This window comes from Melanotaenia boesemani, chromosome 24 (assembly GCF_017639745.1).
Source record: "Melanotaenia boesemani isolate fMelBoe1 chromosome 24, fMelBoe1.pri, whole genome shotgun sequence".
Lineage (NCBI taxonomy): Eukaryota > Metazoa > Chordata > Actinopteri > Atheriniformes > Melanotaeniidae > Melanotaenia > Melanotaenia boesemani.
The window spans coordinates 14,183,279-14,209,824 of NC_055705.1; the positions used below are offsets into that span (position 1 = coordinate 14,183,279).

Here is a 26,546-nt window from a genome sequence, read left to right on the forward strand (position 1 = left end):
TCACCTCCACATGAGGGATTTTCAGCTTTTGATGACCTCATGCTGGTTAGACCCCATGCTGGTCACTGGTCACATGTGCCAGGACCTTGTGTTGCTGGCAGGTCCCATTCTTTCTGATGCAGGGTGTCCACATGGATCCTGTTTTGTCCAGGAAGGTGGTCACTATAGACGGCCTGGAGCGGGATCCATGAGGGCCGGTCTATGAGGGGCCGATGTGTGAGTGTACAGCAGTCTCCTAAATTTTCTGCAGTTTTCAATGGTGTTCCTCTCCTTGAAACATGTCGTCCTGTCCCTCGTGCACCATCATGTCTTGGTGAGGATAGATGATATGACAACAGTGGCGTACATCAACCGTCAACGAAGGTTGTTTTCCCGTCAGTTACACATGCTAGCCTACAGATTGATCCTCTGGAGCAGCGGTCATCTCCTTTCCTTGAGGGTGACGCACTTCCCGGGAGCCCAGAAAACAGGCTCAGATTTGTTATCCAGGGTTGCACCAATATACGGGGAATGGACTCAGAGATTGTAGAACAGATTTGGGCCCATTATGATCCGGCCACAGTGAATCTGTTCTCATCAAAGAAGAACGCGTATGGATGTCACACAACCCCGGTTCTCTGAGTAATTTGAGCGAAATGTCTCACCAGACAACCCTTCTTGCTTGGGCGAGTGAGAAGAGGTGCTTATCTTGAAGGAGAAGGTGCCATCCGCATGAGCTATTTAAGGTAGATGGCACTACCTGATGTGGACCGACATGTTCACCAGCCAATCAAGATTGGCGTAATGAGATTAATGCTTCTGAGCGCTGCAGCGAGGCGTACATCCCATAGTGAGACATCTTGCTTATATTGCTTGGAGAACCAGGATTATTCAAATAACCAAAAGTTTAAATAATTTGGGAATGTTGGCATTCTGTGATTTTTCACATTTTACAAAGCAAAACACATTTTTGTAAATATACATTTTATCATGCTACATTCACTTCCAGGCATATAATGCATGACTAGAAAACAGTTTTTTATCTTATCAGACTAAAAACACATTTAAAAAAATTACTTTCATAAAAAAAATTGTTTATTTTCCATTATCTTGCATTTTATACATCTCCAGAGATTCTAACTGAAATGGCATTTCCCAGGACTATGAAGTGTATTTTATGTTGACCCATAAAGTTTTAATGTGAGGAAATTTAATATAAAAACAGTTTTTCAAAAGCATAAATGTCCAAATATGCCTCTCAGCAAACACCAATAACGGCTGCATCTATGTGATGTATTTGTCCTGAAAAGGAATATTTCATTTATTGCTTCATATTTCTGTTGCTGCAACCTCTCATAAAAAATTTCAATTTATATTTTCATAAACCTGCTGGCTATTTCCTGACAGATAACTCTGATATTCTGCTCATGAAAATATATGGGGATCTTTGCACTAGTCATCAACATCCTTTCAAGATGTGAGAAGCGCTTGTTCTTCAAAATGCACATTTAAATGAAGAAGTTAAGGGGGAGGGTGGAGCTCTGCTTTTGACTGTGCAGTGGGGAAATGCAGTTGTAAGTTAGTTTTATTGCTTTTGACAGCGATTGCAGGGTAAAAACAGGGTCTATTTGCTGTAAGCTGGACAGGATCTGTGCAGGTTTGAATGTGCTTTTTATTCATAGAAAGTAACCCCCCTGTGAGCTTTAGTGTATCATGTTTAACAACTTCTCCAAAAAGAGTAGCTGCATTTATTATGTGTAGGCCCATAACTATGTGTTGCCACAAATGTCTCAAAATGACACAGTTCGGCTTCTTGCTTGAAACCTGTTCGTTTTCGTAGTACATTAACCAACCTTGACATTTTCACATTTTAGGGGCTTAAAATCAGCACAGTGTGCCTTGTGAAACAGCCCTCGAGCTGTAAATGCCAGAAGTCTGTCAGTCTTTGGGGATTATTTCAGCTCCTCTTGCTCTCAGAGCTGTATGTAGCCGTAGGAAACTATCCACTCTGTTAAGGAAAATCTACATGCACCATACCTATTAGTTACCTCTTGCAGTAGAACCATGACTTAAGGGGTGCCTGATGGGTTCCTCCACCAACATCACCATACCGGTTACAAAATCGTCATACATTTAGTAAAAACATGTAAGTTAATGTCCACCACAATAAGAACTGGGTTGGACTTTATTTGTCTTCAGAACTGTCTCACTTCTTTGTTGCATTGACTCAACAAGGGATTTTGCTCGAGAATGACATGATTGCATTACACAGTTGCTCCCCATAGAGCAAGAAAATGTTTGCCCCAAATATTAATGTACAGGGAGGAAATGAAACACAAAATGAGCGCACCAGACTGAACTTCCAGAGGAAGCTGAAACAAGCCTCCCTCCTCACCAGCATCCTCAACACCTTCTACAGGCGTGGTTAAGAACGTTCTGACATACTGAATGTCAACATGTTACTCCAGCTGCAGTATGCCAGACAAAAAAAGCTAGAATAAAGCAAGATACTCAGAAGAGCTCATTAGATTTTTCTTCCCTTCTGTCCAAGACCTCTTCCACAGCTGCAGGAACACTGAGCATCGTAGAGGAAACTTCTTCACAGTTTCTTTAAACTTCTATTAGGCAAACGGTTTCACAGCATTATATGCAGATCTTTCAAATGGATCAACACAGTGACACTTTAAATATAAAGTGCTGCTTTTGTCTGAAGATGTGGATGTTTAGATGTGTGTGGGTGGTGGGTGGCGGTATTAAAAAGCCAACTTTGTGTGTGTGTTAGGTTTTGTTTTTTAATACTGCTGGAGCTGACCCTGGAGAAATGCTGTCTCATTTCACCAGCATTTACAGTTGTACATACAGCTATCTAATTTGATTTGATTTGATTTGATTTAATATGATTTGCAGGAACTTGCTGTTGGTTTTATTGGTGGGAAGGAGGGTAAGTTTATGATCCCTTATTGTTCTCTGTTATTATCTGTCATTTACGCCATATATTTTCCATCACATGCTCTCTGGCTGTCGACTGGTGGGAGTGTGCTCACCTGTATGTGCACAGGTACATGTTTTTGCACATCACGGTGGAGGAGAATTGGGAACATGCAGCCATGTACAGTCTGAAATTACACGCCATTTAGTTTTGAAACTGTCGCTGAATGTGGATGGAAAAAAATGTTCAAACACATCAGCCTGACGTTGCTGAAGTTAGCTTCTGATTTGTGATATCCATAAAGGGGGATTCCACTGTTTTTTGGGGGGACCATGACCACATTAGATCAGGTATTGCTCCAAATTTGCAAGACTTAGCATGTTTATATATGGACTGAATTGTTCTACAGAGCTGGAAGATTCATCAAAAGAGTTTGATTCATGAAACCTTTATTCTGTTAATGAGCATACATATCAGACCCATTTCTTGATCAATGTATTGCATATGTGAACCACGACAGACCTGGGGTCAGTTCCAGAAAGCAGAGTCCCATATCACACCATATCTGTAGTATGTGAAATACAACATCTGCATTAATAGGTTTATATGTAATTTTAACATATTTATTGAACACATTATGGCGTTCACACTGCTGTTCACTGATGCATGCAAACATGATATACCACCGTCTTTTCCTTAAGAATTGTGTTAGAAAAAAATCACAGGCTGATGATTAATGATGTAGCAAAGGGAGTCTGATGCTGGAGATTTCTGGTAAAACCACTTAGAAAGAGGCATCTGTAAAGACAGGTAAGAATCCTTACTGACATTTACTTTGTGGTTGTGCACAGCTGAAACAAAAAATACACACATTATCATTATCAGATGCAGTCAGGACTGAATTTTGCTTCCTGATACCTTTCAGTTAGTGGAATTAGAGCTTTGTGCAATGCCAAATATTCAAGTGCAGAGGATGAAAATGCAGTACACCCACTAATGGGAGCTTCTCTAACTCAAACTGTGTGCAACCAGCTCTTTTAGACAGTCTGCTTTTGTTTTTCATAAGCAAATAAAAAGAGCTTCACTGTATGTTTATGCAATTTCCCCCATTTTGGATGTTGTTTTTCATGCAGTGAATGTCACAGCTAACACTAAAAGTCACTAATTGCAGTATTTACAAATATTATAATTGTAAATTAGCCTAAATTAAAATAATTAAATTAAGTTATAGTTAATAAATGTTACAGGGAGAAAAACCTTTTCATAACTGTACTAGGTAAAACTCAAAAGAACCAACTCCACTCAGTGGAAACACTACAAAACTGGAAGGTCAAATTAATTCATGAGTTATTTTTTTTTTTTTTTTTTTTTTTTTTTTTTATTATCATACGAATGCTTCTGAAATGTTACAGATAATGTGTTATTAATAACATTCTGTGCAGAATCGGTTTTGGACTGTGCTTGATGAATGAGCCACTTTCCATTTAATATTTGCATGATGAAGGGCATCTGGGGCAAAACAGCAGCAGATAAGGAGGTGATGAAGAGCTGGTTGAGATCAAACTGAGCAGCGTAACAGCGTCATCTGCTTGTGTTTTGAGTGAAAGCTTTGGTCAGATTGTTTGCCTGCAAACACGTATTTCAGACACAAAAGTCTTTCAGGAAGTATAACAATTTAGATGTTCCTCACGTCTTCGTCTCTGCAGAAATCATCTTAGCAGTCAGTTAGTCTCATTAGCGACTCTGTCAGTGGGTTGAGGTAATTTCACTTGTTCTCTTGTTTCTTTTTGTTCTGCACAAAACAGAATCAAGCAGATTGTTGCACTGATTTGGGGAGCAGGACACTTCATGCAGAATGGGTTATAAAGGAAGCTGCATTTGTTGTATCTCTTTCCTAGCAAATCTGTCAAGACTCAGATGCATTGGCATGTTTTTGTTTGCACTGTGCTAGGAATTGTAGGAACTAGTCTTTGTGTTCGGATCATTTCTGTGCTTTAATTCGTCAGTCCAGTTTTACTCACATTTATCATCACAGCTAAAACAATTAACATTCAGTCACATTTGTTACAGCCAAAGTGAAGCTAAATTTGAGATTGTTTTTGGTCAATATTGTGTTTTTTAACCATGTCTTCACATTGTTTTAGCACCCGTTCATTTAAAAATTAGACAAACTTAACAATGGACATTTACAAAATCAAGATCTGCTGCATTCTGAAATGTGAACAGATCTGATGCTAAGCCAAGAAAATAACAACCTATAACAGCAAAATTGTTTCTTAATCACTTTGATCAACTTTTGTCAAACATTAACTATTCTTGATCCATCCATGGCCCAATTAGGTCTGTGTGAGTCTGAATGGAGAACCCCTGATTTCCCTGTACTCAATCCCTTCTTAATCTCTTTTGTGGTGACAAAAATTGTTATCAAGCCAGATGAGAGATATGATCTCTCTTTGCCCCGGGTCTGCCCTGAGGGTCCATTCTCAAAATGCCCAAAACACGTCCCTGTGGAGAAGTCCGGATACCCAAACGGCTTCAACCAGCTCCTTTTGATATGGAGGCGCAGAGACTTCATTACAGAACTTCTAACCCTATCTAGTTTCTTTAGAAGCTCATTTCTACATCTTGTATTTGTGATCTCATTCCTTTGATCAACATACAGCTTACAACAACTGGTGAAGGTACAAGTGTTCAGTAGATTGATGGCTTTGCCTTTTTGCTCAGCTCCTTTGTTATCATTACAGACCTTCACCAATCTGTCTATCGCTCTCTCGTTCCATCCTACACCTACTCCTAAACAAGACCCTAAGATATTTAAACTCCACTCACTGAAGGCAGTGTTTGTCAATCATGGTCCCCAGGTCTCGCTGCTCAGCATGTTTTACATGTTTCCATACCTTAACACACCTGGTTGAAATGAATGGCTCATTAACTGGCTAACAAAGAACTTGATGAGGAGCCCCACAGTCAAGTGTGTTGGAGTAGAAGCACATCTAAAACATGCATGGCAGTGGGTTCTGAGGACCTGGATTTAGAAAACACTAACTTAAGGTAATAATTTAATCCCAAAGTAAATGGGGTATCCACCCTTTTCTGACTAAGTGCCAGTTCTCATCCCAGTTGCTTCACACTTGCAAATCACCCCAATCAACAAGATTGCATCATCTGCAAAAAGCGAAGTGTGCCTTCCAGCAGAACTAAAAACCCTTCAGCTGTAACTAGAATTTCTTTCCATAAAGAATATAAAGAGAAATTGGGACATGGGGACAAACTCTGAACTCAACTTTCATCTGAAATTAGTTTTACGGTTCGAGAAAAGAAACTTCTTATAAGTTTGGTGACAGAAAATAATTCTGCATCTTATGCCAGATGGAACCCGGATAAACAGACTTTGGCTGGTCAGCTTTCATCTTTTAGTATCCTTTAGTGCTCTGTGTAAACACCACACTGGTAACCCAACACTCAGGAGATGAATACAACATTCCAGTCTCCCGCATTTCCCATGCCAGCTTGTGATGTTTCCAGTTAGGATGTCCTCTGTTGTTCCTCTGTAGAAGTTAGCAAGAATTTGGCTCTGAAGTTATACCTGCAATGAGCTTTAAATGGCCACTTCCTTGATGTCAGTATCTTTCTTTCTCCCTTAATTACTGGAATTCTGGATACACTCTGTATGTTTTACTTCCAAATGCATAATAATCTGGCCAAAATGTTTGCTTGTTTGCTAACTGCTTTTTTATTTCTTGTCCATTTGGACTCAGTTGTAGGGATGCTACACTATCCTCAGATCACACAGCTGACTGTTTGCAAAGATGTGTTTCCAGCATGCTCAATTTAAAACAGGAAAAAAACTGCCCATGTTGGTTTTTGGTGGCAAATGTGACTTTCCAAAAACATTTCAGTTTAGAGACTTAATTGGTACGGTAACTGATTAAATAAATAAATAAATAAAACTAGACCAAGACCACGAAGAAATGAATCCAGATTAAAGTTTGGACTCTTTTAACCAGCATTGCTTGTACAGTGTTTAAATGCTCTATTCTTAGAGCATCGATCGGTTTACTGAACGTGCCAGTGGGTAAAGTAATCTGTGTACTGGTGTGTATATTTGTGACCCCCCCACCCCTCCACCTTTGTTTTGACAAGCTCCCCAAATCCCTCGAGGCAGCTTCTCAACTCTAAGGCTGAAGGCACGTGAAATTGCCAAACACTTCTTCACTCCTTAAAAGCCTACAGTAGTCACTATTTTCCATTCACTTCCTTTTGCCTTTTGGATTTTCTGCCACGCTACTCTTGAAGCCGTCTGTTAAGGCGGAAGAAAGTAGTAATCCATGATTCATGTTGCATGCTCTCTACCCTTGACATGCATCGGGTGTCAGGCCTTGGTTAGAGCATCTTATCAGTGGGAGGCGAAAGGGGACCGAGCCTCAGCGGCACACTTTTCAGCACTTATCTGCACCTAATGTTCGCTCCGTACCGAAAGAAAATCACAGGGGTATTGGAGAGACAAAAATCTATATTTATTCAAAATAAAAAGATGGAACAGTGGTTTTGTGCCCCAAAACTTTAGCAAAGTCAGGTTACTGTTGTCATCTAGGTCATGGAGTCTTTGACTAGAAAATAGACTGGAGTCTATGGCTCCCTTCTATATCAGACATAGTGAGTATGACTGCAGAGTATAAATGATTTTGGCCTATTCTGTCAGAACCAAAGTCATGCATCAGCTCAGTGTCTATACCCTATGGTATAGCCTTCATCTACTCTCCCTTATGAGTCACATCTTTGACAGTTTTTCCCTCTCTGCTGTCACACCTATTCCTCTACTCTTGCAATCTATTATTCTTTACTCACTTATCAATATTTCTTTTCCTTATTCTATCCCCCCCTACTCCCTTGTCGTCCTCTGTGGTCTCCAGTCCAGCCCCATATCACCCAGCTGAAAAACGTGACAGCGGTAGAGGGCAGCGCCGCCATGATCTCCTGCGTGGCCGAGGGCGAGCCTCTGCCTGACATTTCCTGGAGGAGAGCCAGCGACAGCCAGACCTTCGTGGACGGAGACAAGGTAGAAGCTGCCAGAAAGCCCATCTGGCTCTGTGTGTGTGCGTGTGCATCATCTACATGTCATGTGCTGGACCTTCAGCGTGTTAAACAAATGGGACATAACTTATGAGATATGTAGATAATTTACTATGTTTATGAAATGTGGAAGTTTCAGGAGAGACAGGGGAAATATTTGAAACTGCAAATTTGCAGGAGTCAGAGAAAAATAAGTCAAACTGCTCTTGGCTAGAGTGGGTAGAAGGTGTAACTGTGAAAAACAGTGAAAAACATGCAGGTTTTTTTTAGAAGCAGGGGCAAATACAGAAACCAATGCACAACCTTCCAAGTTTTTGGCTTTTAGCTACACATTTTGATAATCACTGCACAAACAAAATAATACCTCACTTATCTGTATTTGCTGATATAACATGCCTTGCCTTGTCTTTGGAGGCTATGCTTAATCTCATTGTAGAGTTTATACCATCTGTCTCAATGATTTCACCAGTATATCTGCTGGTTTCCTCACTGCTGTCTCCACTACAGGCAGCAGGAGAAGCTGCAGTTCAAAATGAAAATTTTTAGTGGCTTTGTTGCGCCTTCCTCTTGTGTCTTCTTTATCTTTTCAGTCACCCAGCTTTGCACCAGCTTTGAGTTTTGTTGCATATTTTCCCCATGCTTTCCTAAACATATATGTGCCTCCCAACTACCCCATGTGGGCCTACGACCACACACTAAGGTTCAGTTTATGAAGACATTTACCAGTTAAATTAAACAGAATTTCTCTTTCCTATATTGACACGTTGTGGTTTATTGTTCAGTGGCCCACCAGGAAAACTCCCAGTATTTCCAATAGCCAGACACAACATTCCTGGCATGTTGTTTCTGTTGTATTTGCATGGCAGATGACTCAAAGCACTTTGGTACTCATGAACTGTGAGCTCTATTAGAATGGGAACAAAAACACATCTTAGTTGCTGCTGCTGCAATAACAAGTAGCATTGTACTAAATTCATCAACACACACAAACTATAAAAAGAAGAATAAAAGCTTCTCAAGGTCAAAGCTTAAGATTAGCATGTTTTGCCTAAAGTGCAAACCTCATTATTTTACAGATGAAAATATTCTCATTGCCATGGATGGATGGATAGGTAGGTGGGTGGATGGATGAATAGGTAGGTGGGTGGGTGGGTGGATGGATGGATGATGGATGGATGGGTGGGTGGGTAGATGGATGGATGGACGGACGGACGGACGAATGGATAGGTGGATGGATGGGTGGGTGCACGGACGGACGGATGGACGGACGGACAGATGGATGGCTTCTCTCAGGAAGCATCTGTTCATTCACCATGCACTCACACTGTACTGAGATTTTTACCTCATTGTAAATCAACTCAAGCATAAAAAAGCAACAGCAACCTTGAAGTTCACTCCTGGTTAGCTACCTTCCTTTCACTCAACATTTTACTTAAATGAAAGTAAGATAAGGCAAAGCTTGTATTCTTATTTCTGACTCTGCATGAAGACAGACTTTCCATGGTAACAGTTTGCAAATCAGAAATCAGAAAGTTGTTTCTTAGCTTTCCAATGTATGCAGCCATTATCTGTTCTTATTAAATAACCTTTAAATAAATAAACATGCTATCATTTTTAAACCATGTGCACTTCCCGCTCAGCTTCCCCAAATGGTTACTCGGAATTAAACAGACGCAGTAAAAGAAAATATAAAAATAAAACAAAAAACAAAGATGGCAGTTGTTTCTTGGCTTCGAAAAAGGTCACTGCAAAGATAAATGATTGTGTGCACTGGCTCGAATCACTCAGGCTGATAAATCACAACTGAAAACGAGAGTAAGTGCTCCTCTTCCCACTGCAAATGCAATTATGGAAATGTGTGGTGCAAACCAACTTACCTAAACATGCACAAAAACAAACACAACTTGTGCAGCATGAGTTGTGATGGATGGTAGTAGTCACTTGGGTTTAAGGCAGGGTGTTCCTCTCTCAATTTGCTCTCCAATCTGCATATCCAGGCTGCACACACTCATCCCTTGCTGAGACGTCAGGCACCAAAAGACTTAGCTTTACCCATAATGTTGCTTCCATTTTCCTCTTCCTGTGTCAAAAACACTGGGACCCTGTTTTAGAGAACATAATGGGAGGCAGTTTGTGGAATTCAATTATGAACTGAGGCAGGAATGGAGTTGAGGTATTGTTTCAGCTTCTAGTGTTGTTTTTGTCTTGATTAGGCTTGGCAGTCCACTGTACTCATGTAAAACCTCCCAGTGTAAAAATAGCAGTGACATTAGAAAACTGTACTTTTCCTTAAATAAAATTGTTATAATTGACACATCTCTTCCAAAAGAAATCTGGTTCACAGTTTAAGAAAAAAACAATGTAACTGCAGCACAAAGTCTGTGTGCAATTTTTTTTAAAGCAAAATTACCAAGAATTTATGGATTTTATTACCTAAGTTGTCCCCGAATACCATTCGATTGATAGGCCACAAAGCATTTGCTTGTGAGGCACCAGTGATCTAGTAAAATAATAGGGAAAAAAATCCAATTCTGTCTAGAACAAATCATAAATATAGCCACTTTACCTGATCTCAATAAAACTGTGAAGATGGTGAGTGGGAAGGAACATTTTTAGCACGTTTACTGTCTGGATTAATGTCACCTACTTCAAGGCCTTTTAGAGCACATTTCAGCTACAAGACAATTCAAAGTGATTTACATAAAACAAAAGCATTACAGCAGTGCTCAGAAAAAGCATTAAAATGTAAAAGAAGCTAAATAAAAAACAGAAAAAGCTCAAATAGAATAAACATGCTATCCCTCAATGGGACTGTTTATGAGCAGAAAAAAAGCTCAGGGCTTCCATTCACATGGAGGCAGTATGTTTCCATGATGTCAAAAAAACAAATTATTGTTACTTCAACCAAACCAAAATTAAAATACTTGTAAACATGTTAGTCCAACTGAAGTCATACTACATCATATTTCACACTTTCTGATCATGTGGTTGGAATAATGTGTTAATGTGTTACAATTAATCCTGTAACAGTAAAAAGAAACCAGTGACAAGAAAGAATAACACAAAGGGATGGTGTGCATCTAATTTATTTATGTATCTAACAAAATGTAAAGGGTTGAAAGAATGTCCAATTCACCACTTCACATGACTTGTATCTGCAAGCAGCTCAATTGTTTGCTATTTGTTTTAGTTTGAGATGAATCAGGTCAACCAGGGAAAAAGCAGATGCTAACAAGCTGCTAGCGGCCACATAGTAACTCTGTCTATGAATGCATAATCAGATATATGTCTATCAACAAATCAATTCCCCTCACATGCCTGTATACTGGGACATGGACAGTAATTAAGCTCACTTGCGTAAGGAAACTTACAGACTAAAGTTGGTCAGTAATGAAGTAGACATCTTTGTCAGTACATATCAAAGCATACAAAAACTAACGGAGCACAGCTTTATTTGTTGACCTGACTGGAGCTTTGAACTTTGTTACACACTGCTATTACAAAGGCTTAGCTTTATGACATGGCTCTCCACTGGTTAACTAGTTTTCAGCTATGCATAATTGTAAAAAAAATATAAACTGGCCTTTTTCACAGTAACAACAGAATTATTTTCTGCTTTTATAAAAGCAGTTAGCACCATATTTTTATACAGTGACCACCTCTTTAGATCAACTGTAGACCAGGAAGTATTTAAACTCAGGACTTCCTGGAAGAAAATATAATTGGGACCTTCTTCGGGACTACAGGATATTAAATAAAAACAATTAAAATTTTGGTATTTTACAACAAACGCAACACTGTCACTCAAAACCTGAGCTCACTAAATTATCATGCTTATTTCAGCAAGACAACCCACGTTCTGCACATCTTACAGGTGGAGATGGGTGTGGATTCTGCTCCTCCACATTCAACCGTTAGTATAATTGGTCTTTGCTAATGCCACAAATCTAAACAATCTCCTCTGCTGTGCTTCACAAACGTCATGTCTATTGACATCACAAACTGGAGATTTTTTTCTAAGGTCAACACTAAGCAGCAAAAGAAGTTTTTATTATTCTAGCCAGATTTAATTTTGTTTGCTCCTTGACCTCAGAGTTGACACAAAAGAGTCACATCTGCAAATATATGTTCTGTTAGAATGGAGGACATCCATTTATAAGTAACATTATAATAACTTTATATTATCTTGATTTTTATACTCGGTTCATCTAAAAGGGGGGTTTTCACATCAAAATATATAGTTTTTTAGAAATGTTAGTACGCATTATTGCATTACATTATAGTCTCTGTTGTACTCTCTCTTAAATGTAGGATTTAAATATTTTGTAAATATTCTGTTTTCATTTAATTTACACAATTTTATTATCTTTTTAGTACTAGTCTTCTATAAAATGTAGTTTAAAGTAGTCTGTTGTTTCCTGTTTTAAACTCCTTTTTTTGCAGTCCATTTCCTTGAACTTAAAAGCCATTATTAAATGTTATTTTACTATTTTATTAGGTTGAGGTGATATAGAAATAGAAATGATTAAGATGTTCAGCACCAACTCAAAACAGTTAAGCCAGAATTAGACTGGCAGTGTTTCCAACCCAGATGTACAAAAAATATATTTTTATTATCTGAAAATCCTCCAACAGCTGAACTGAAATTAGATTTTAATAGTCACCAGAATCCAATTGTAGAGATTAAATTTCAGCTTTAGCTGTTTTTGTTTGATGTAGAAACATGCTTTTTTTGGAGGTCTTACGGATTAAATTTAAACAATATTTCATACATTTATCCCCTGATTTGGCCCACTTGCCTTTATTTTACCTCTTTTTCTTTTTTCTTTCCTAATTCTTAATACTTTCATGTCTTTGTTTTTATTTAGGTAGTGCTTGAATGCACATAATACCTGCAGCAAGGCTGTAGTCGTAGTGACATTGATTGGCCCTGCTGGTTAGCATGCATGTCGCTGCTGTGTTCGCATCTGGCTGCGTGCCACAACTTTTTAGTGCGCAGAATATCAAACAGACCCTGCTTTTGAGCCTGAGTTTGTCTCTAGCCACAGACCCTCTCAGCTGGCAGAGGGGGGGCTGTAGAGGCAGAGGGGTTAGCAAGTAATTTCCTGACTCAGAAGCTCTGTCCTAGAAGGTTTCCTCTCTCTCTTTCTCCTACTCCCTTCTCCATCTCATCCCTTCATCTTCAGCATTCCTATTCAACGCACACTCTCCCAATCCCGTTGACCTCACCTCAAACAAGCAAAGGCTGCAGTAGTAGCAGAAGGCGAACAGAACAGAGCCTTTAAGCAATGCTTCACCTCGTTAGCTGATCGCACTGTGATAATAACATGGAAGATAAGTCATTCTAAACAGAACAACGCCTAAACAGGTTCTGAGTGGCATGAAGAGAGTGAGATGCAGAAGAAAGGAGCTTCTAGAGGCAAGGATGACAGAAGGCCATTAGAAGGGACTGGATGTGCATTGATTTATAGGGCAAATCTATGGAGAAGGTGTGGCGTGTCTGCACATGAATACAAAGATTCCACTATGCAAATATTCCAAGGGGTAGGGAATACAGATGCATGCAAACACAGACAATTTGCAAAAAGACAGCAGTGTGACTGTTTTCAAAGAAAAAGAATCAGTATGTGTTTCGAATGTATGTGTACTATATTTGAAAGTAGGTCCAGTCTTTTTTTTTTTTATTATTTATTTATTTATTTTTACCCTGGTCTGTCCAGCATCCTAACATACAGAACGGTGGTCTGTGTGCCATATTTTGCTTGACAGATTTGCTCTACCAAGGGAGAGATGTTATATACATGGCTGCCCTTGATATTTTTATTGTTTTTATTGTAATCTTATTTTCTTTAGTCTTTATATGTCAGTGCCAAACCTGACAGGGAGATAGAGGAAGAGAGGAAAAAAAAGAAAAAAAAAGGGCGAAAAGGACAGGATTAAAATGTGGAAATAACAGTTGTCTAGGCTGCCTAGAACATATCACAAAAAAAAAACAATATAAAATACCACAGTACTACATGATACCAAAAGAAAAATAGGATGATGATGATATGAAAAATTACAATAGTCATCAAACGTACCTGCAGATAAACGTACCAACACACAAACATCAGCTACATCTAGTGAGAAGCGGATGGAGAGACGAGCACGTTTGTGAGCGTGGCCATGCAACAAGGAGGAAATGTGTACTTGCAAGGGGGCCGTGATCACACCGCACCACGAAGCATCAGCGGGGGACGGGGGCAGCCTGAGGCCCCAAAGGCCCAGCAGGTCCACAGAGCACCAAGCACAGGACAGCCAAAGCAGACAGAGCAGCGGCCCACTCGGACCAGAGCAGAGGGGCCCCCAGACCGGAGCCCCCCAGCACGACGGGGCAGGGGCACCGGGCAGCCCAGGGTGACGGTGAGCAGGCCCAGCGGGCGCCACAGCGCAGGCCGCACAGAGGGCAGGCACCCCACAGGTCCAAGGGCCACCCATTCCCCCCAGCAGAGCCCCACCCAGGAACCCGACGGGGCCACGCCAACCCAACACCAAGGCTAGGCACCCCAGGGACAAGAACATGTCCACAGATCCCCCCCTAAAAAAAAAAAAACCTCTTTACCCCAACCCTTACCCATTCACCCCCCACCCCTCCCCAGGTCCAGTCATTTATAATTACTTAATATTTCTTATCCTTATAGGTTTTTCTTTATTGGATGAATTGTAACAAAAATATTTTTATTTTCTTTCCAGATTCCTGGCATTCACTATAGCAAATTTATTATTGCAGTTGATCATTTCTTTATAAGAAAATATTAATTTTGACAGATTTATGCCCTTTCTTGTTGAGAATTACATAAAGGGAATTAATTCAGATGTTTGGATAGAAACTAAACTTTCTTTTAGTAGCTTAGCATGAGGACATGAAAAAAATTGTTTTGTTCCACCTGATTAAACAAATACGTCACGACAAACCCAGCACCCAGAATACCCCTTTAGCATCAAGTAGAGTAGTACAGCATATTTAAATAGAAAATTGAGTTTGATAGATAAGAGACAATTCTGTCTGTTATATATGTTGTTACAGCTGTAAAAGGATGTATTTTACCACAGTTTTCCTAAATCTAACCAGCAAGTTCCAGTTCTTAAACCCAAACTTGAATATTTAGGTCCTAAACCTAACCAAGTATGGTTTGTTGCTAAACCTACATTTTTTTTTCCTGAACCTGAGTGAGTGACTCCAGATCCTAAACCTAACCAAGTATGTTTATGTTTCTAAGACTAACCAAGTAGTTTTAGAATATAAGTATAAGTTCAGTGAGAAAATGTGTCCAAGTATCTCTGCATGAACCTTAATGTGTAGTTTTCAAGCTCAAACCTGGCTAGAAATAGACCTGTACCTTGTACATGTGAAATTTAAGCTTAATGGGTTCAAGCTGTCACACTATGTCAGACATTTCACCATAATAAAAGACTAAAAATGTTTAATGTAAAGTGGTAATTTTCCAACATAAATGTGTATGTGCATTTAGTGTAATTAGACACTTGTTTTTTCTGCCTTTTCCTAGTTTTTATCCTAAGCTAAGGTAATACAATCCTAGTTTTTGTGTTTTGGCTGTAATAATATGTGCCATCATTCTTATCTAAATGTCAAAAAAGATGCATACTTGAATCATCCGCTCCAGTAACTTCCTGATCATGAGCTTTATCACCCATGCATTTCCTTTTATCTAAGCCATTTCATTTCAGCATTACTGTCCTTGTGTGCAAATAAAGAATGTCAACCTACTCTCTTTACTCCATATTTATATAAAGTGGGAACAATGAAACCTGTGGTTATGGTTATCGTCTGATTTAACTTCATGGTAATATTTTAATCTGAATTCACACCAATAAAAAAAGACACATTAGCTCAAGAGATTAGCTAAAATCAGTATTAGAGGATAACATTCTTTGTAGTGATTTTAGCTACACTATCACCCAAAGATCCTGTTCTGCTGCAGTTATTGAGTTTTCTATTAAATCAGCTCTGAGTCAAAAGGCAGCACAGCTAAAAAGTAGTTTCATGGAGGTCATGCAGGTTATCTGATGGTAACAGTCTGCAGGTTAAAGCCAAATCATGTCTGCAACCAGGATGCTCCTGGGGTGTTTTTTCTCATTACGCGGCGCTGTCGATTACTGGAATGATAGCCTTGTCTGCTGTAATTGACCCGAAGCTTCAAAGTGATACCATCTGTCTTCATACAGATGTAATGACCTTGTAATATATCAACAGTTTATTGCATTAACTCTGACACCACATGACAAGTGACAATAGCCTGCAAGGGGGTCAAAACTGATCAAGGAACTGTCACTCATTTGCAAGAGCAAAGTCAGATGAGCAACTTTTCGCTGGCATAAAAAAAAAAAAAAACGTTTCTGGAAACTTCCATTTCCTCCTTTTTATATTGCACAACAAATAAACCCTTGGGCTGCTTTTGCTCACTTGGTGCAGTAAATGTGTGAAGCCATTAGTTTTCTTTACAAAAACTAAAATGTATGAATTTCTTTTAGAATTGACTATTTCTTAGACTGTAAAATGTATTGTTATGTCTCCTACAAGCTTCTTCTGTTTGTGTTTCAGAGTCGGGACGGCCGGTTTGAGGTTCGTGGCCGTCACGGTAAGTCTGTGTTGACCATCAGTGGGGTCAGGCTCACCGACTTGGGTCGATTTGATTGCGAGGCGCAGAGCAGGATAGGAGGTCATCAGAAGAGCATGTTTCTGGATATTGAGTGTAAGTATTCACATCATCTGAAAAACTTAGCACACGCTCACAGGTGTTTTCAGTAATGAAAAAGCTGTTAATTAGACTGTTGAAACTGTCCACAGCAGAGGTCTAATCAGGCAACCTATGCACAGATGGATTATTAGACAACAGGCTCCTGGGCACAGACTTGTTTAAGTCCCCACATGTACAACTACAAATGAGGCAGATGTGTGTGGAGTGTTTGGGTGATTGTTTTGTGTCTGTGCAGCAGTTTTGTAACAGCTTGTCCTTATTTTGAGTCTATTTTTTAGTAAAATTGTTCATTTGTTGTTCATTTTCTTGTGTGTTTATGTTTTATTTTTGTGTCTGTGTGTACTTCTTTTCCATTACACTGATTTATTGTGTTTTAAAATGTTTAAATTTGTGCCGTCATGGTTATTTTGTGTCTGTAGTCACTTTGTATCTCAATGTGATCATGTGTATTTTTCTGTTGAGCTAGTTTTGGAAATTTTGGTCTTTTATGTTTAAGTTGCCATTTAGTATATTTTTGTGATAGTTTTTGGGCTTTTTGGTTATTTTATAGCTTTTTTCGTAGTTTGTTTTTTGTAGTCACTTTTGAAGGCATATTTGAGTATTTTTTTTCTCTGTGTTACTTTTTAAATAAATTATCAGAGTTTAATAAATTTCTTTTAATTGGCATTTAGCATATCTGGTCACTTTATCTCCTTTTGAGGTAATTATACAAGGTTTTTGTTTTTGTTTTTTATTTTGGCCTTGTAATAGTAGCGTAGTTTTTCTTTGTATTCATTGTTCATTAAGTGTCTTTGTGTTTTTTTAATATTTGTTCTGTGTATCTTTTAATATATTTTAATACCAATTTTGTGTCTTCATTGTCCTTTCATGTCATTTTTGGTAGTTTTTTTTTTTTTTTTTTTTGCCATAATTATTTCATTGTTTTGCGCTAATCTAGTTTCCTTCATGGCTTTGTGGTCATTTTGTTTTTCTGGGTACATCTCTTTGTTGTTAATTATGCATCTTTTCTAGTCTTTATGCATGTTAATTAATTAAAAATCAGACTGTGATTTTCTGGATTTTTTTTTATTTTGTTTCTCATAGCTGAGGTATATCTATGATGAAAATTACAGGCCTCTCATCTTTTTAAGTGGGAGAACTTGCCCAATTGGTGGCAGACTAAATACTTTTTTTGCCCCATTATATATGAAATTCCTAATCCACATGGAAGAAAACCACATGAACACATTATGCAGCTATCAAATAGCAAATCTGTGAACTCCTTGTAGTCTATTACAAAGTTCAAAAGTTCAGTTATTTTCATTCTGTAGCTGTTTTCTCTCTGAAGAATATTACATTATAAAGAACTCAACAAGCCGACATCCACTCCACTATGCACATTGCCTCCAGAAGGGTTAATTAGAGAGAAGATGCCATGCATCGCCTTCCGTTTACTCCAACCGACAGCCCCCCTGTTTCTCGATGAGCACACCCATTTCTCAGTGCTGTTTGTTTGGGGTTATTCTGGGCGGGCTCTGCTCTGCTTAATGAGCTCTGAAGCAAAGATCTTCATTTTGGCCATGAAATGATTAGGTTCATTATGAGAGTGGCTCTATTGGCTTAACTGCATGAGTGCAGAGTGCTGCTTTGATAGCATCAATTCTTCATTGAAGTTTAGAAGAACGAGAAGCAAGAGGAGTGAACGCATTAAAAAAAAAAAAAAAATTAAATTCTGCGTCTCTGTTGTCTTGTGAAATCCAATTTCCTCCCCTCTTGGCTCAGGTGACTTTTGAGCTCACGGATTCCCTACAAAACTTGTTTTGCATAGTTATTGAAAAGTTGACATTTCAGTAAAAGTTTGATAGCATCTCCTTGTTGCAAAACAACACACATGCAGCCACTCTCCAACCGTGAAGCAAAGATGTTGTCGCTTTGCTCTAAACTTGTTTTTTCTGGAGCTTCTGCTGACAGCTTGCTCTCAGTATTGACTCCCACTCTGCTGAGAAGCTCGGGCTGCGAGTCGAAGTGTGGTGGGGCCGAGCAAGCCGCTGCCGCCAAACTAATGAACTCATTTACTAAGTCACTGCAGGCTGCAGGGGGATAGCACGTCCTCGGCTGTGACGGAGCGCGAGGCATCAATCTCTTTAATGGAATCCTGCAAGTGAGCATAAAACAACCATAATGCTGCTCCGGCTGAGCTGGGGCTGACTGGGCCGAGAAACATCCGAACAACAGCTCACTGCTGAGATTGTTCATTACTCCTCTTTCTGTTTGCTGGGGCAAATCAGTCTTTGTTTGCATCCTTTATTCTTATTTCCCTCAGCTACATGAAATGACTTCAATTACATTTAAGCTTTTTTCTTTTAGCATTCAAGAGGGACTTTTACAGAATTTCTGGGTTAAGCTTCAGCAAATGATTTTTAGATCTTTAATCATCCAACATCACACCCTCTTGTTTTGATTGTAAAATAGCTGCAACAAATGTCAGGAAAAAAAAAAAAACAGCTGTTACTCTTTTGCTCATGCAATCTTGTTTTCATCTAACAGATATCCCAAAATTCCTGACCAACCATACCATTTATTACTCGTGGGAGGGGAATCCAGTCAACATAAGCTGTGACGTGATGTCTAACCCGCCTGCTACCATGCTGTGGAGGAGAGAACGCTTCACCATCTCAGAGGGAACCCCCAACATGCAGATACACAGCGCAGAGGGCAAGTCTGTGCTGGAGGTGTGTACAAATCCCCCCCGATCATCAGTTTACCAGCAAATTCCCCCTAACATATATAATATATAAATGATACTATAACATAACAGCAATATATACCCAACTATGTAAATGTTTTAACCCTAACCAAATGCAACAGACAGCAAATTTAAAATGAAAAACATTCTTGTTGGTTAGGACTCTTGGTTTTATTGGGTAACAATCCACTGTATAATACCACCATCCACCCCTCCTACCTCCTATTTATCATAAGCATGTTTGGGTAAATAGTGTTATTTAATATTACATTTGTTAAAATGTAGCATAGCATAAACTTAACGTGTTACATGTAATCTTTTTGGTCCCTTCAGAATGCAAAAATGTCACAATTTTGAGCATTTTCTTGCGTTTCACATAATCCAAAAGGCAGTGTCGGGAAGTACAATTTCTGCTAGTACTAACTCAGTTAAATTAGCTGATTTTTGTCTTGTTCTTTCTGTGTTATAAATGAGTTTTGCTTTAAAAATGGAATATAAAAATAACTTAACCCCAATATACCATAATGACGTGGTGTCATCCTCTCATGGACTCTACCTTACAGCTCGGATATCCATCACCGGTCCTCAAGATCCGCGGTCCTGCAGGTTTTTTGTGTTTCCCTGCTTCAACACACCTGATTCAAGTTAAATGGAAATCCTCAACAATTTGTTGTGAAATTCTGGCCAAGCATGTTGACCCATTAATCTGATTCAAGGTGTGGTGCAGCAGGAAACATCCTAAACCTTCATGACAGCGGCCCATGAGGACCGACTTTGGACACATGTGCCATACAGGGTTACATCATTGGAGGTAGAAGTAGTTTTGTGTTCACTGTACACTAAAAAGAATAAAATGAAAAAAAGTACTTTTAAAAATGCTAATATCATGGGGTGCCAGAAAAATACTATGAAACAGCAAGGAAAAAAATGGTTACATTAAAATTTCATAATAAAAATAAAGTTTATACATTTTACATTGGAACTTTTGTTCTATTTTTGTCTTTATAATGTTTGAAGACAGACATTAGTGCAGGGATGCTTAGGCCCAAGTTCATCTTTGTTGCCAGTCTGAGGACTTAAAGTAAAATAAGGAATCATTGATGATGTTAAACTTGAATTTAAAAGTATTATGATAAATAAATATCATCATAACGATAACAGTCCTTTTTATGTTATCTCACAATTTAAACTTTTATGTATTTTCACAGTTTCAGGTTTTTCATGTTGTCTTACATTAGACATGTAAACATGTGTAGAGTCCATTTCTGTAAACCTTTTGGTTTGTCCATTTAAAAAATAAAGGAACTGCATATCGTAACTGTAGACAGATATTTTTACAGTGTAGCTAACTGAGGCCAAATACAGTTACTGCTAGAGGCAAAGGATTTAGCAGCTTGTTTTGACAAATGTACCAGCTTGTTTTAAGACACTATGATCAGTGTAAAAGCTATGTTTAATGGACGTTATGGACACAGTGTAAAGCTAAGGAAGCAGGTTTGTCATGAATGTCCCAATCTGGGAGGAGTAAATGCATAAAAACAGAGAATATATAAATTTATTAATTCAAAGAAACCAAAAAGTATCTGAATCAATAGTTTTATCAGCATGTTCGTCTGTTTTCAGGTGACTCCAATGTCTGACAGAGACTTTGGCCGCTATAACTGCACAGCCCGGAACAACATTGGAGTCCGATACCAGGAGTTTATTTTGGCCCAGGCAGGTGAGTCTGCTGCACAGCTGCTATTGTCTGAACTCTTTTACATGAGCTAATGAGATTTGCGACCTAATTTCAAGTCCCGAATGTGTGGAGTCAGGAAGCCCACCTTCCCCTAACAGCAACTTCAAACTGCTTTGTAACCCTCTACCTCTCCACTAATGGTAAAAGCCTTATTTGCAATTCTCAGGAAGATAAATTCCACTACAACTCCCAACCCCTATTCAGCATAGCCTAATCTCAAATAGTGCTGGCTGATTTACCATACCCCTCACTATTTACTGAAGTACCCCCTAATTTACTGTAGCATGTTCTAATACACAATGGTGCAGTCCAATTATCTTTAGTGCAGATTGAATTGCTCGGGCTGGGAAAAAAAAAAAATTAGTGAGCAACAATGCTGGCCTCATATGCAGTCTTTGTGAAAACAATAGAAGTTCTTTTGATGCAACTCTGCACAAATGCAAAAGCACCTTCACCTCTTCTAACATTCACCAGTTCTCTGTAAGCCCAGGGACTTAAGAACTGGACATCGTTGTTGGAAATTTGATGTTTTCTGAACGTAATGGTTCTGTTTTCATTCGATGATAGCTGTGGATTGCAGGGAGATCAGTTTAAAACATGCTTCTGTAATAATTTGACATTATATTGTTGATATAAATAAAACCTTCTTTCAAGAAGATGCCATCTGGATGGCGGCATATGGTGCTGTCAAGCCTGTAAATATGTTTCAGCGTTAGTTATCAGACCACAAGACAGTTTTACAATTCAGGATTGGTTTGTCTCTTGGGTACAGATATGTTTTCTGGATTTTTTGCTCAATTTCTTTGCAATTTTACTCTGAGAAAGACTTTATAACATCACTAGCTGCTTAGAACTGCAGTCTTTCGTAGCACAAAGACATTTTCAATCCTGAGACTTTGCTTTTTTCATTCCTAGAGATATATTTAGGAAAGTCTTCCTTTAGCTAAATCATAGAGATGATGATGATTAAATAGGTAGAAGGCACAGTGAGTACAGTCTGCAGAATTAATTGTGTTTGGTTAATAATGCAGTAACCTGAACTGCAGTTATTACTGTGCAGATCCCAAAGCTTCTGTACTCTTGGGAAGATATCCGTATATGTATATTTGTTGGCTATAATTTGGCAATTTTGGTCCATGACTCATTACGTTGGTCTGTTTATCTTTCTATCACTTTGGTTCCAACTGAAATAACCCAACAGCTATGGATTTGAACAGCAGGGAATGTAGCTCAGACAGTCATGAATCCTAAAGGGCAAATCCTAATTGGTCCCCTGACTTTTTTGCCGGTGCCTTCATGAAGGTCAGATTTTTGCTTTTGATGTCTTATAGGTTATTAGATGGATCAGTATTAAACATAAGTTGTTGGATGAGAACTGACGAAAGAATTTAACAGAAGTAATTTCAGGTTTCCTTTCCTCCAGAAAAGGCTCATATTTTGTCTTTTTACAAAAACCTTCAAAATGGCTCCACTGAGTGAAATGTTCTTTATCAGGACATTTAAAAAGTTTTTTTTTTCTGTCCTGAGGGTTTTTTTTTATCACTGCATTTAATTAATTTATGGAAAATGAGTCTAATGAAGTTTGGAAATGCGACATGACTTCACAACTTAGTGTAGCTTTCAGATGATGTTTAAATTATTTTGTCATTATTAGATCTATCATATTCACATTGTAACGCTGTAACAGGTAGGTTACCTGTTCGCTAGAGAGTTCATGAATACGAGTCAGCAGAGCTGATTTTAAGGTTGCAGATATTTACATCTTGTTTATAAAGCCTTTATGTAAGTTCAGTGATGCCACAGATTACTTGAAAAAGTAATCTGACCACTGATTACTGATTACTTCTTTAAAAAGTAATCTAGTTACTTTACTGATTACTAAGGTTTAGAAGTAACTAAGTTAGATTACTAGTTACTTTATTAGTTAAAACCCCCCAAACAAAAAAATGACAATCGATTTTTTTTCGCATATACTTTACTGAAAGTGCATTAGTTACGAATGGTGACTTTACAATGTTTTGCAACTTGTAACTTTTAATTGTTTTTCACCTTCTATGAACATAGTCAGTCTCTTATTAACTTTGTAAATCATTCAGTGCTTCTTCCCTACCATCATAAGTAAATACATGAGTTCATGTCACGTTCTCCGATAACCGGACTTTAACGTCCACCTCAGTTCCAGAGGCAGCTTGCAAGTTTTGAAAATTACGGGGGGAAAAAAAAACGAAAAAAAAAAAAAAAAAAAAGCATAAGACAAATCTGCATTATGTTTTACGTTTACACATGAGAAAATAATGAAATAGTAACGGACTTATTAAAAAAAAAAATCAATTCGGTTTGGAATAGGTTCTGATGAGGGAAGTGGAGAGGCGGACCTCCCATCATGCACCAGGGTAATAAGTTTCTATATCATATTTTTTTCTAAAGTCATGTGCAGTGAATGATTTGTGTTTGTCGATTTAAAAAAGGTCAAGTTTCAGCGAAGAAAGGTAACTGCATGCTTACGAGTACATAAAATTTCTGTACCACCGTTAATGAGAAGGTGTGTTGAGTTAGATAAATACACTTTCGTCCACGGCGCTTGATTTCAAATCATATGTGAAAGGAGTGGGGAGTGCCGAAGTAACGCAGGACGAATATGAAGAGTAACGGTAATTTGATTACATTGTAGGACATCCTAACGCGTTAGATTATATTTTGTTAAAATATGTAGTCAGATTACTGTAACGCGTTACTTTGTAACGCGTTACTGGCATCTCTGTGTAAGTTACATGTATGAAAGCTGATATCAGTGTCGTCACCAATGTAAAACAACATGTTTATGGAAATAGTTACACAGACATTCTGTACAACCTTGAACAGGATTTGTATAAAACATTGGATGAATGTTACACATTTTACTCTCCTGACTGTCTTTGCTTCTAGATGTACCATCAAATCCATACTCAGTTCGTCTGTCAGCTGTTTCCCAACGCTTGGCCACTGTCACATTCATGAAACCAGACTCCCACGGTGGGGTTCCCATCAGCTACTACCTGGTCCAGTACAAGGAACTGGGCTCCCAGGACTGGAGGGATGTCAAGTCACACAGTGTCCAGAGTGAGTGTGAAGCTTGGGTTGTATTGCACGCCTACTTTTAAGGCACAAAAAGGGAAAATGACACTTTTTGATCCAATATAGGGACTGTTATGGTGTTTTTCTGATAAACTGCACAGTGTGGCTCAGTTTGTGTTTGGTTTTTCACTCTGCTGTATGTGTGATTTACCAGACACTTTCATTCAATTCATATTACAAGTGGAGAGTAGTGAAGAGTTTGGAGTCATTGCACTAGATTAGAGACTTTTCTGCCATTTACAAGGCCAGCTTTGTATCTGTCAGCACACTCCAGTCCACTAAGTGGTGGTATTGCACCTCTAAGCTGCTTGCTAAACCTGATGAAAACCCATGGGCCGATTGTTCAAAAAACTTTAATAAAGCTATCCGGATTTGGTAATCCATTTTTTCAGGATGGCGGATCACGTAATCCAGCTTACTTTTAACCCAGTTGTTCAAAGCAAAACAGGATTGGATCACCCTGATCCAAAATTTGTTTTCAAGATCACAAAATCCGGATTTCCAGCATGTAGATCGCTGTGCGCTGCCGGCCATGTGAAGAGCAGCAGGTTGTTGTTGTTGTTGTTGTTGTTTTTTTAAACATTTTTTTTACTAAGATGAAAGGCTTAAAAGAAGCCTGTCCCTATGTTAACTTCTTTATCACTGTAACGGTTAAACAAATCAGGTGCAAAATACAAATATAAGCATATGTGCCGAATAAAAAGTTCTATTATTTGATCAGCTGTAGGGTTGTACAGCAGTTTCTTCCTGAAATCCACCTTGTACTCCTGCCCTCTGCTGGGATCAGGATAATCCTGTTTTTTTTGGATTAAAGTTATTCGGATTCTACTCAAAACTTTTGAACAACCCAAACTGAGGGTTTTATCTGGATAACAACCAGGATTGGATTAAGTTTTCCAAGCGGATTTTGGAATCCGGATTTCGATTTTGAACAACCCATTTTCAAGATTTGATCCTATCCGATAACCGAAATCCGACCGGATTACATTTGAATAACTGACCCCATTCAATGATTATTATATAAGTTATCTGTTGTATTATTTGCAATATGTTATATTATCTTTCCAAACTGTCTAGGTAGTGGGAAAAAAAAGCCACCACTCTGTCAATAATATGTGGTTTGGTTTCAATAAATATAAAGAACAGATGAATGAATTTATTATCAAATGCAAACTTGGTCATCAGCTGACCTTTGAGGACCATGTTGCCTCGGTTGCTCTCTACAACATCAGTAGGATCAGACCCTACCTGACTGAACACATGGCTCAGCTCCTGGTCCAGGCTCTGGTCATTTCACGCGTTGACTACTGCAACTCCTTACCAGCTGGCCTGCCTGCATGCTCAAAAGAGCTCATGTCACTCCGCTGCTAATCGCTCTTCACTGGCTTCCAGTTGCAACGCATCAGATTCAAAGCTCTGCTTCTAGCTTACAAAACAATAACCTAAACGGCTCCGGTTTACCTCCACTCCTTAATCCAGAGCTACACTCCCTCTCCACAGTTATGCTCTGCGAGCAAAAGACACTTAGTGCTCCCACCACAAGGTGGCTCAAAATCAGTAGCTAGACTCTTCTCCTCTGTTGTTTCCCAGTTAATAATGCTATTATTTAACATTAAATGAACTAACAAGGCATTATTACAAACAATTACTCTTCATTTCATTGAAATTACTTTCTACCGAAGAACTGGCCCCTGCATGGCAGGATGCAACAATAGACTGGTTAAATATGCTTCCTTTTAGATATAAATGAGTTTCAGTTCTAATTTTCTCTACTGTTGCTGAAGATAAAAAGATGACTTTATACTTTTAGAATATAAAAATGTTTAAGATTTTTCATTGTAGTTTTCAAGCTGATATGCCTCTACTGGGAGGTTGTCCCCAACATCTTAACATCCGATCTGGCTTTAACTAATATTTCTATCTGTTTACCCCACACATCAACTCGAGCATCAGTAGAGACCTAATTGTACAATCTGTCATGCGATCCTTCAAAGCTTTGGCCCTGAGATGTTTGTTAGGTCCGGATGGAACTCAAACACCTCGTGGGGAGAGTGCCAGAACCTGTTTGAGCAGAAAGAGAAGCACTTCTCCTCTTCTTATGCTTTACGACTGCAAATTGATTTTCTCACAGTCTGTTGGTAGAAAGTACACCACGAGGTGAAGGATGGATGGACGGAAAATGGAAGCCAGAGGACGAATGGTTGGGCGATAAGCAGGTCCGACAAACCT

General features: G+C 38.7%; 1 protein-coding gene across 6 annotated transcripts in view; it reads left to right on the top strand.

Moving 5' to 3' along the window:
* Positions 1-26,546, top strand: part of LOC121635712 (neural cell adhesion molecule 2-like) — a 466,780-nt gene that overhangs the window by 390,318 nt on the left and 49,916 nt on the right. For all 6 annotated transcript variants that reach the window (XM_041979023.1, XM_041979021.1, XM_041979020.1 and 3 more), the window contains 5 exons: positions 7,822-7,967; positions 16,584-16,734; positions 19,267-19,451; positions 21,089-21,185; positions 24,129-24,302. In XM_041979023.1, the coding sequence (XP_041834957.1) occupies positions 7,822-7,967; positions 16,584-16,734; positions 19,267-19,451; positions 21,089-21,185; positions 24,129-24,302 (753 nt within the window). The remainder of the gene's footprint in view (positions 1-7,821; positions 7,968-16,583; positions 16,735-19,266; positions 19,452-21,088; positions 21,186-24,128; positions 24,303-26,546) is intronic.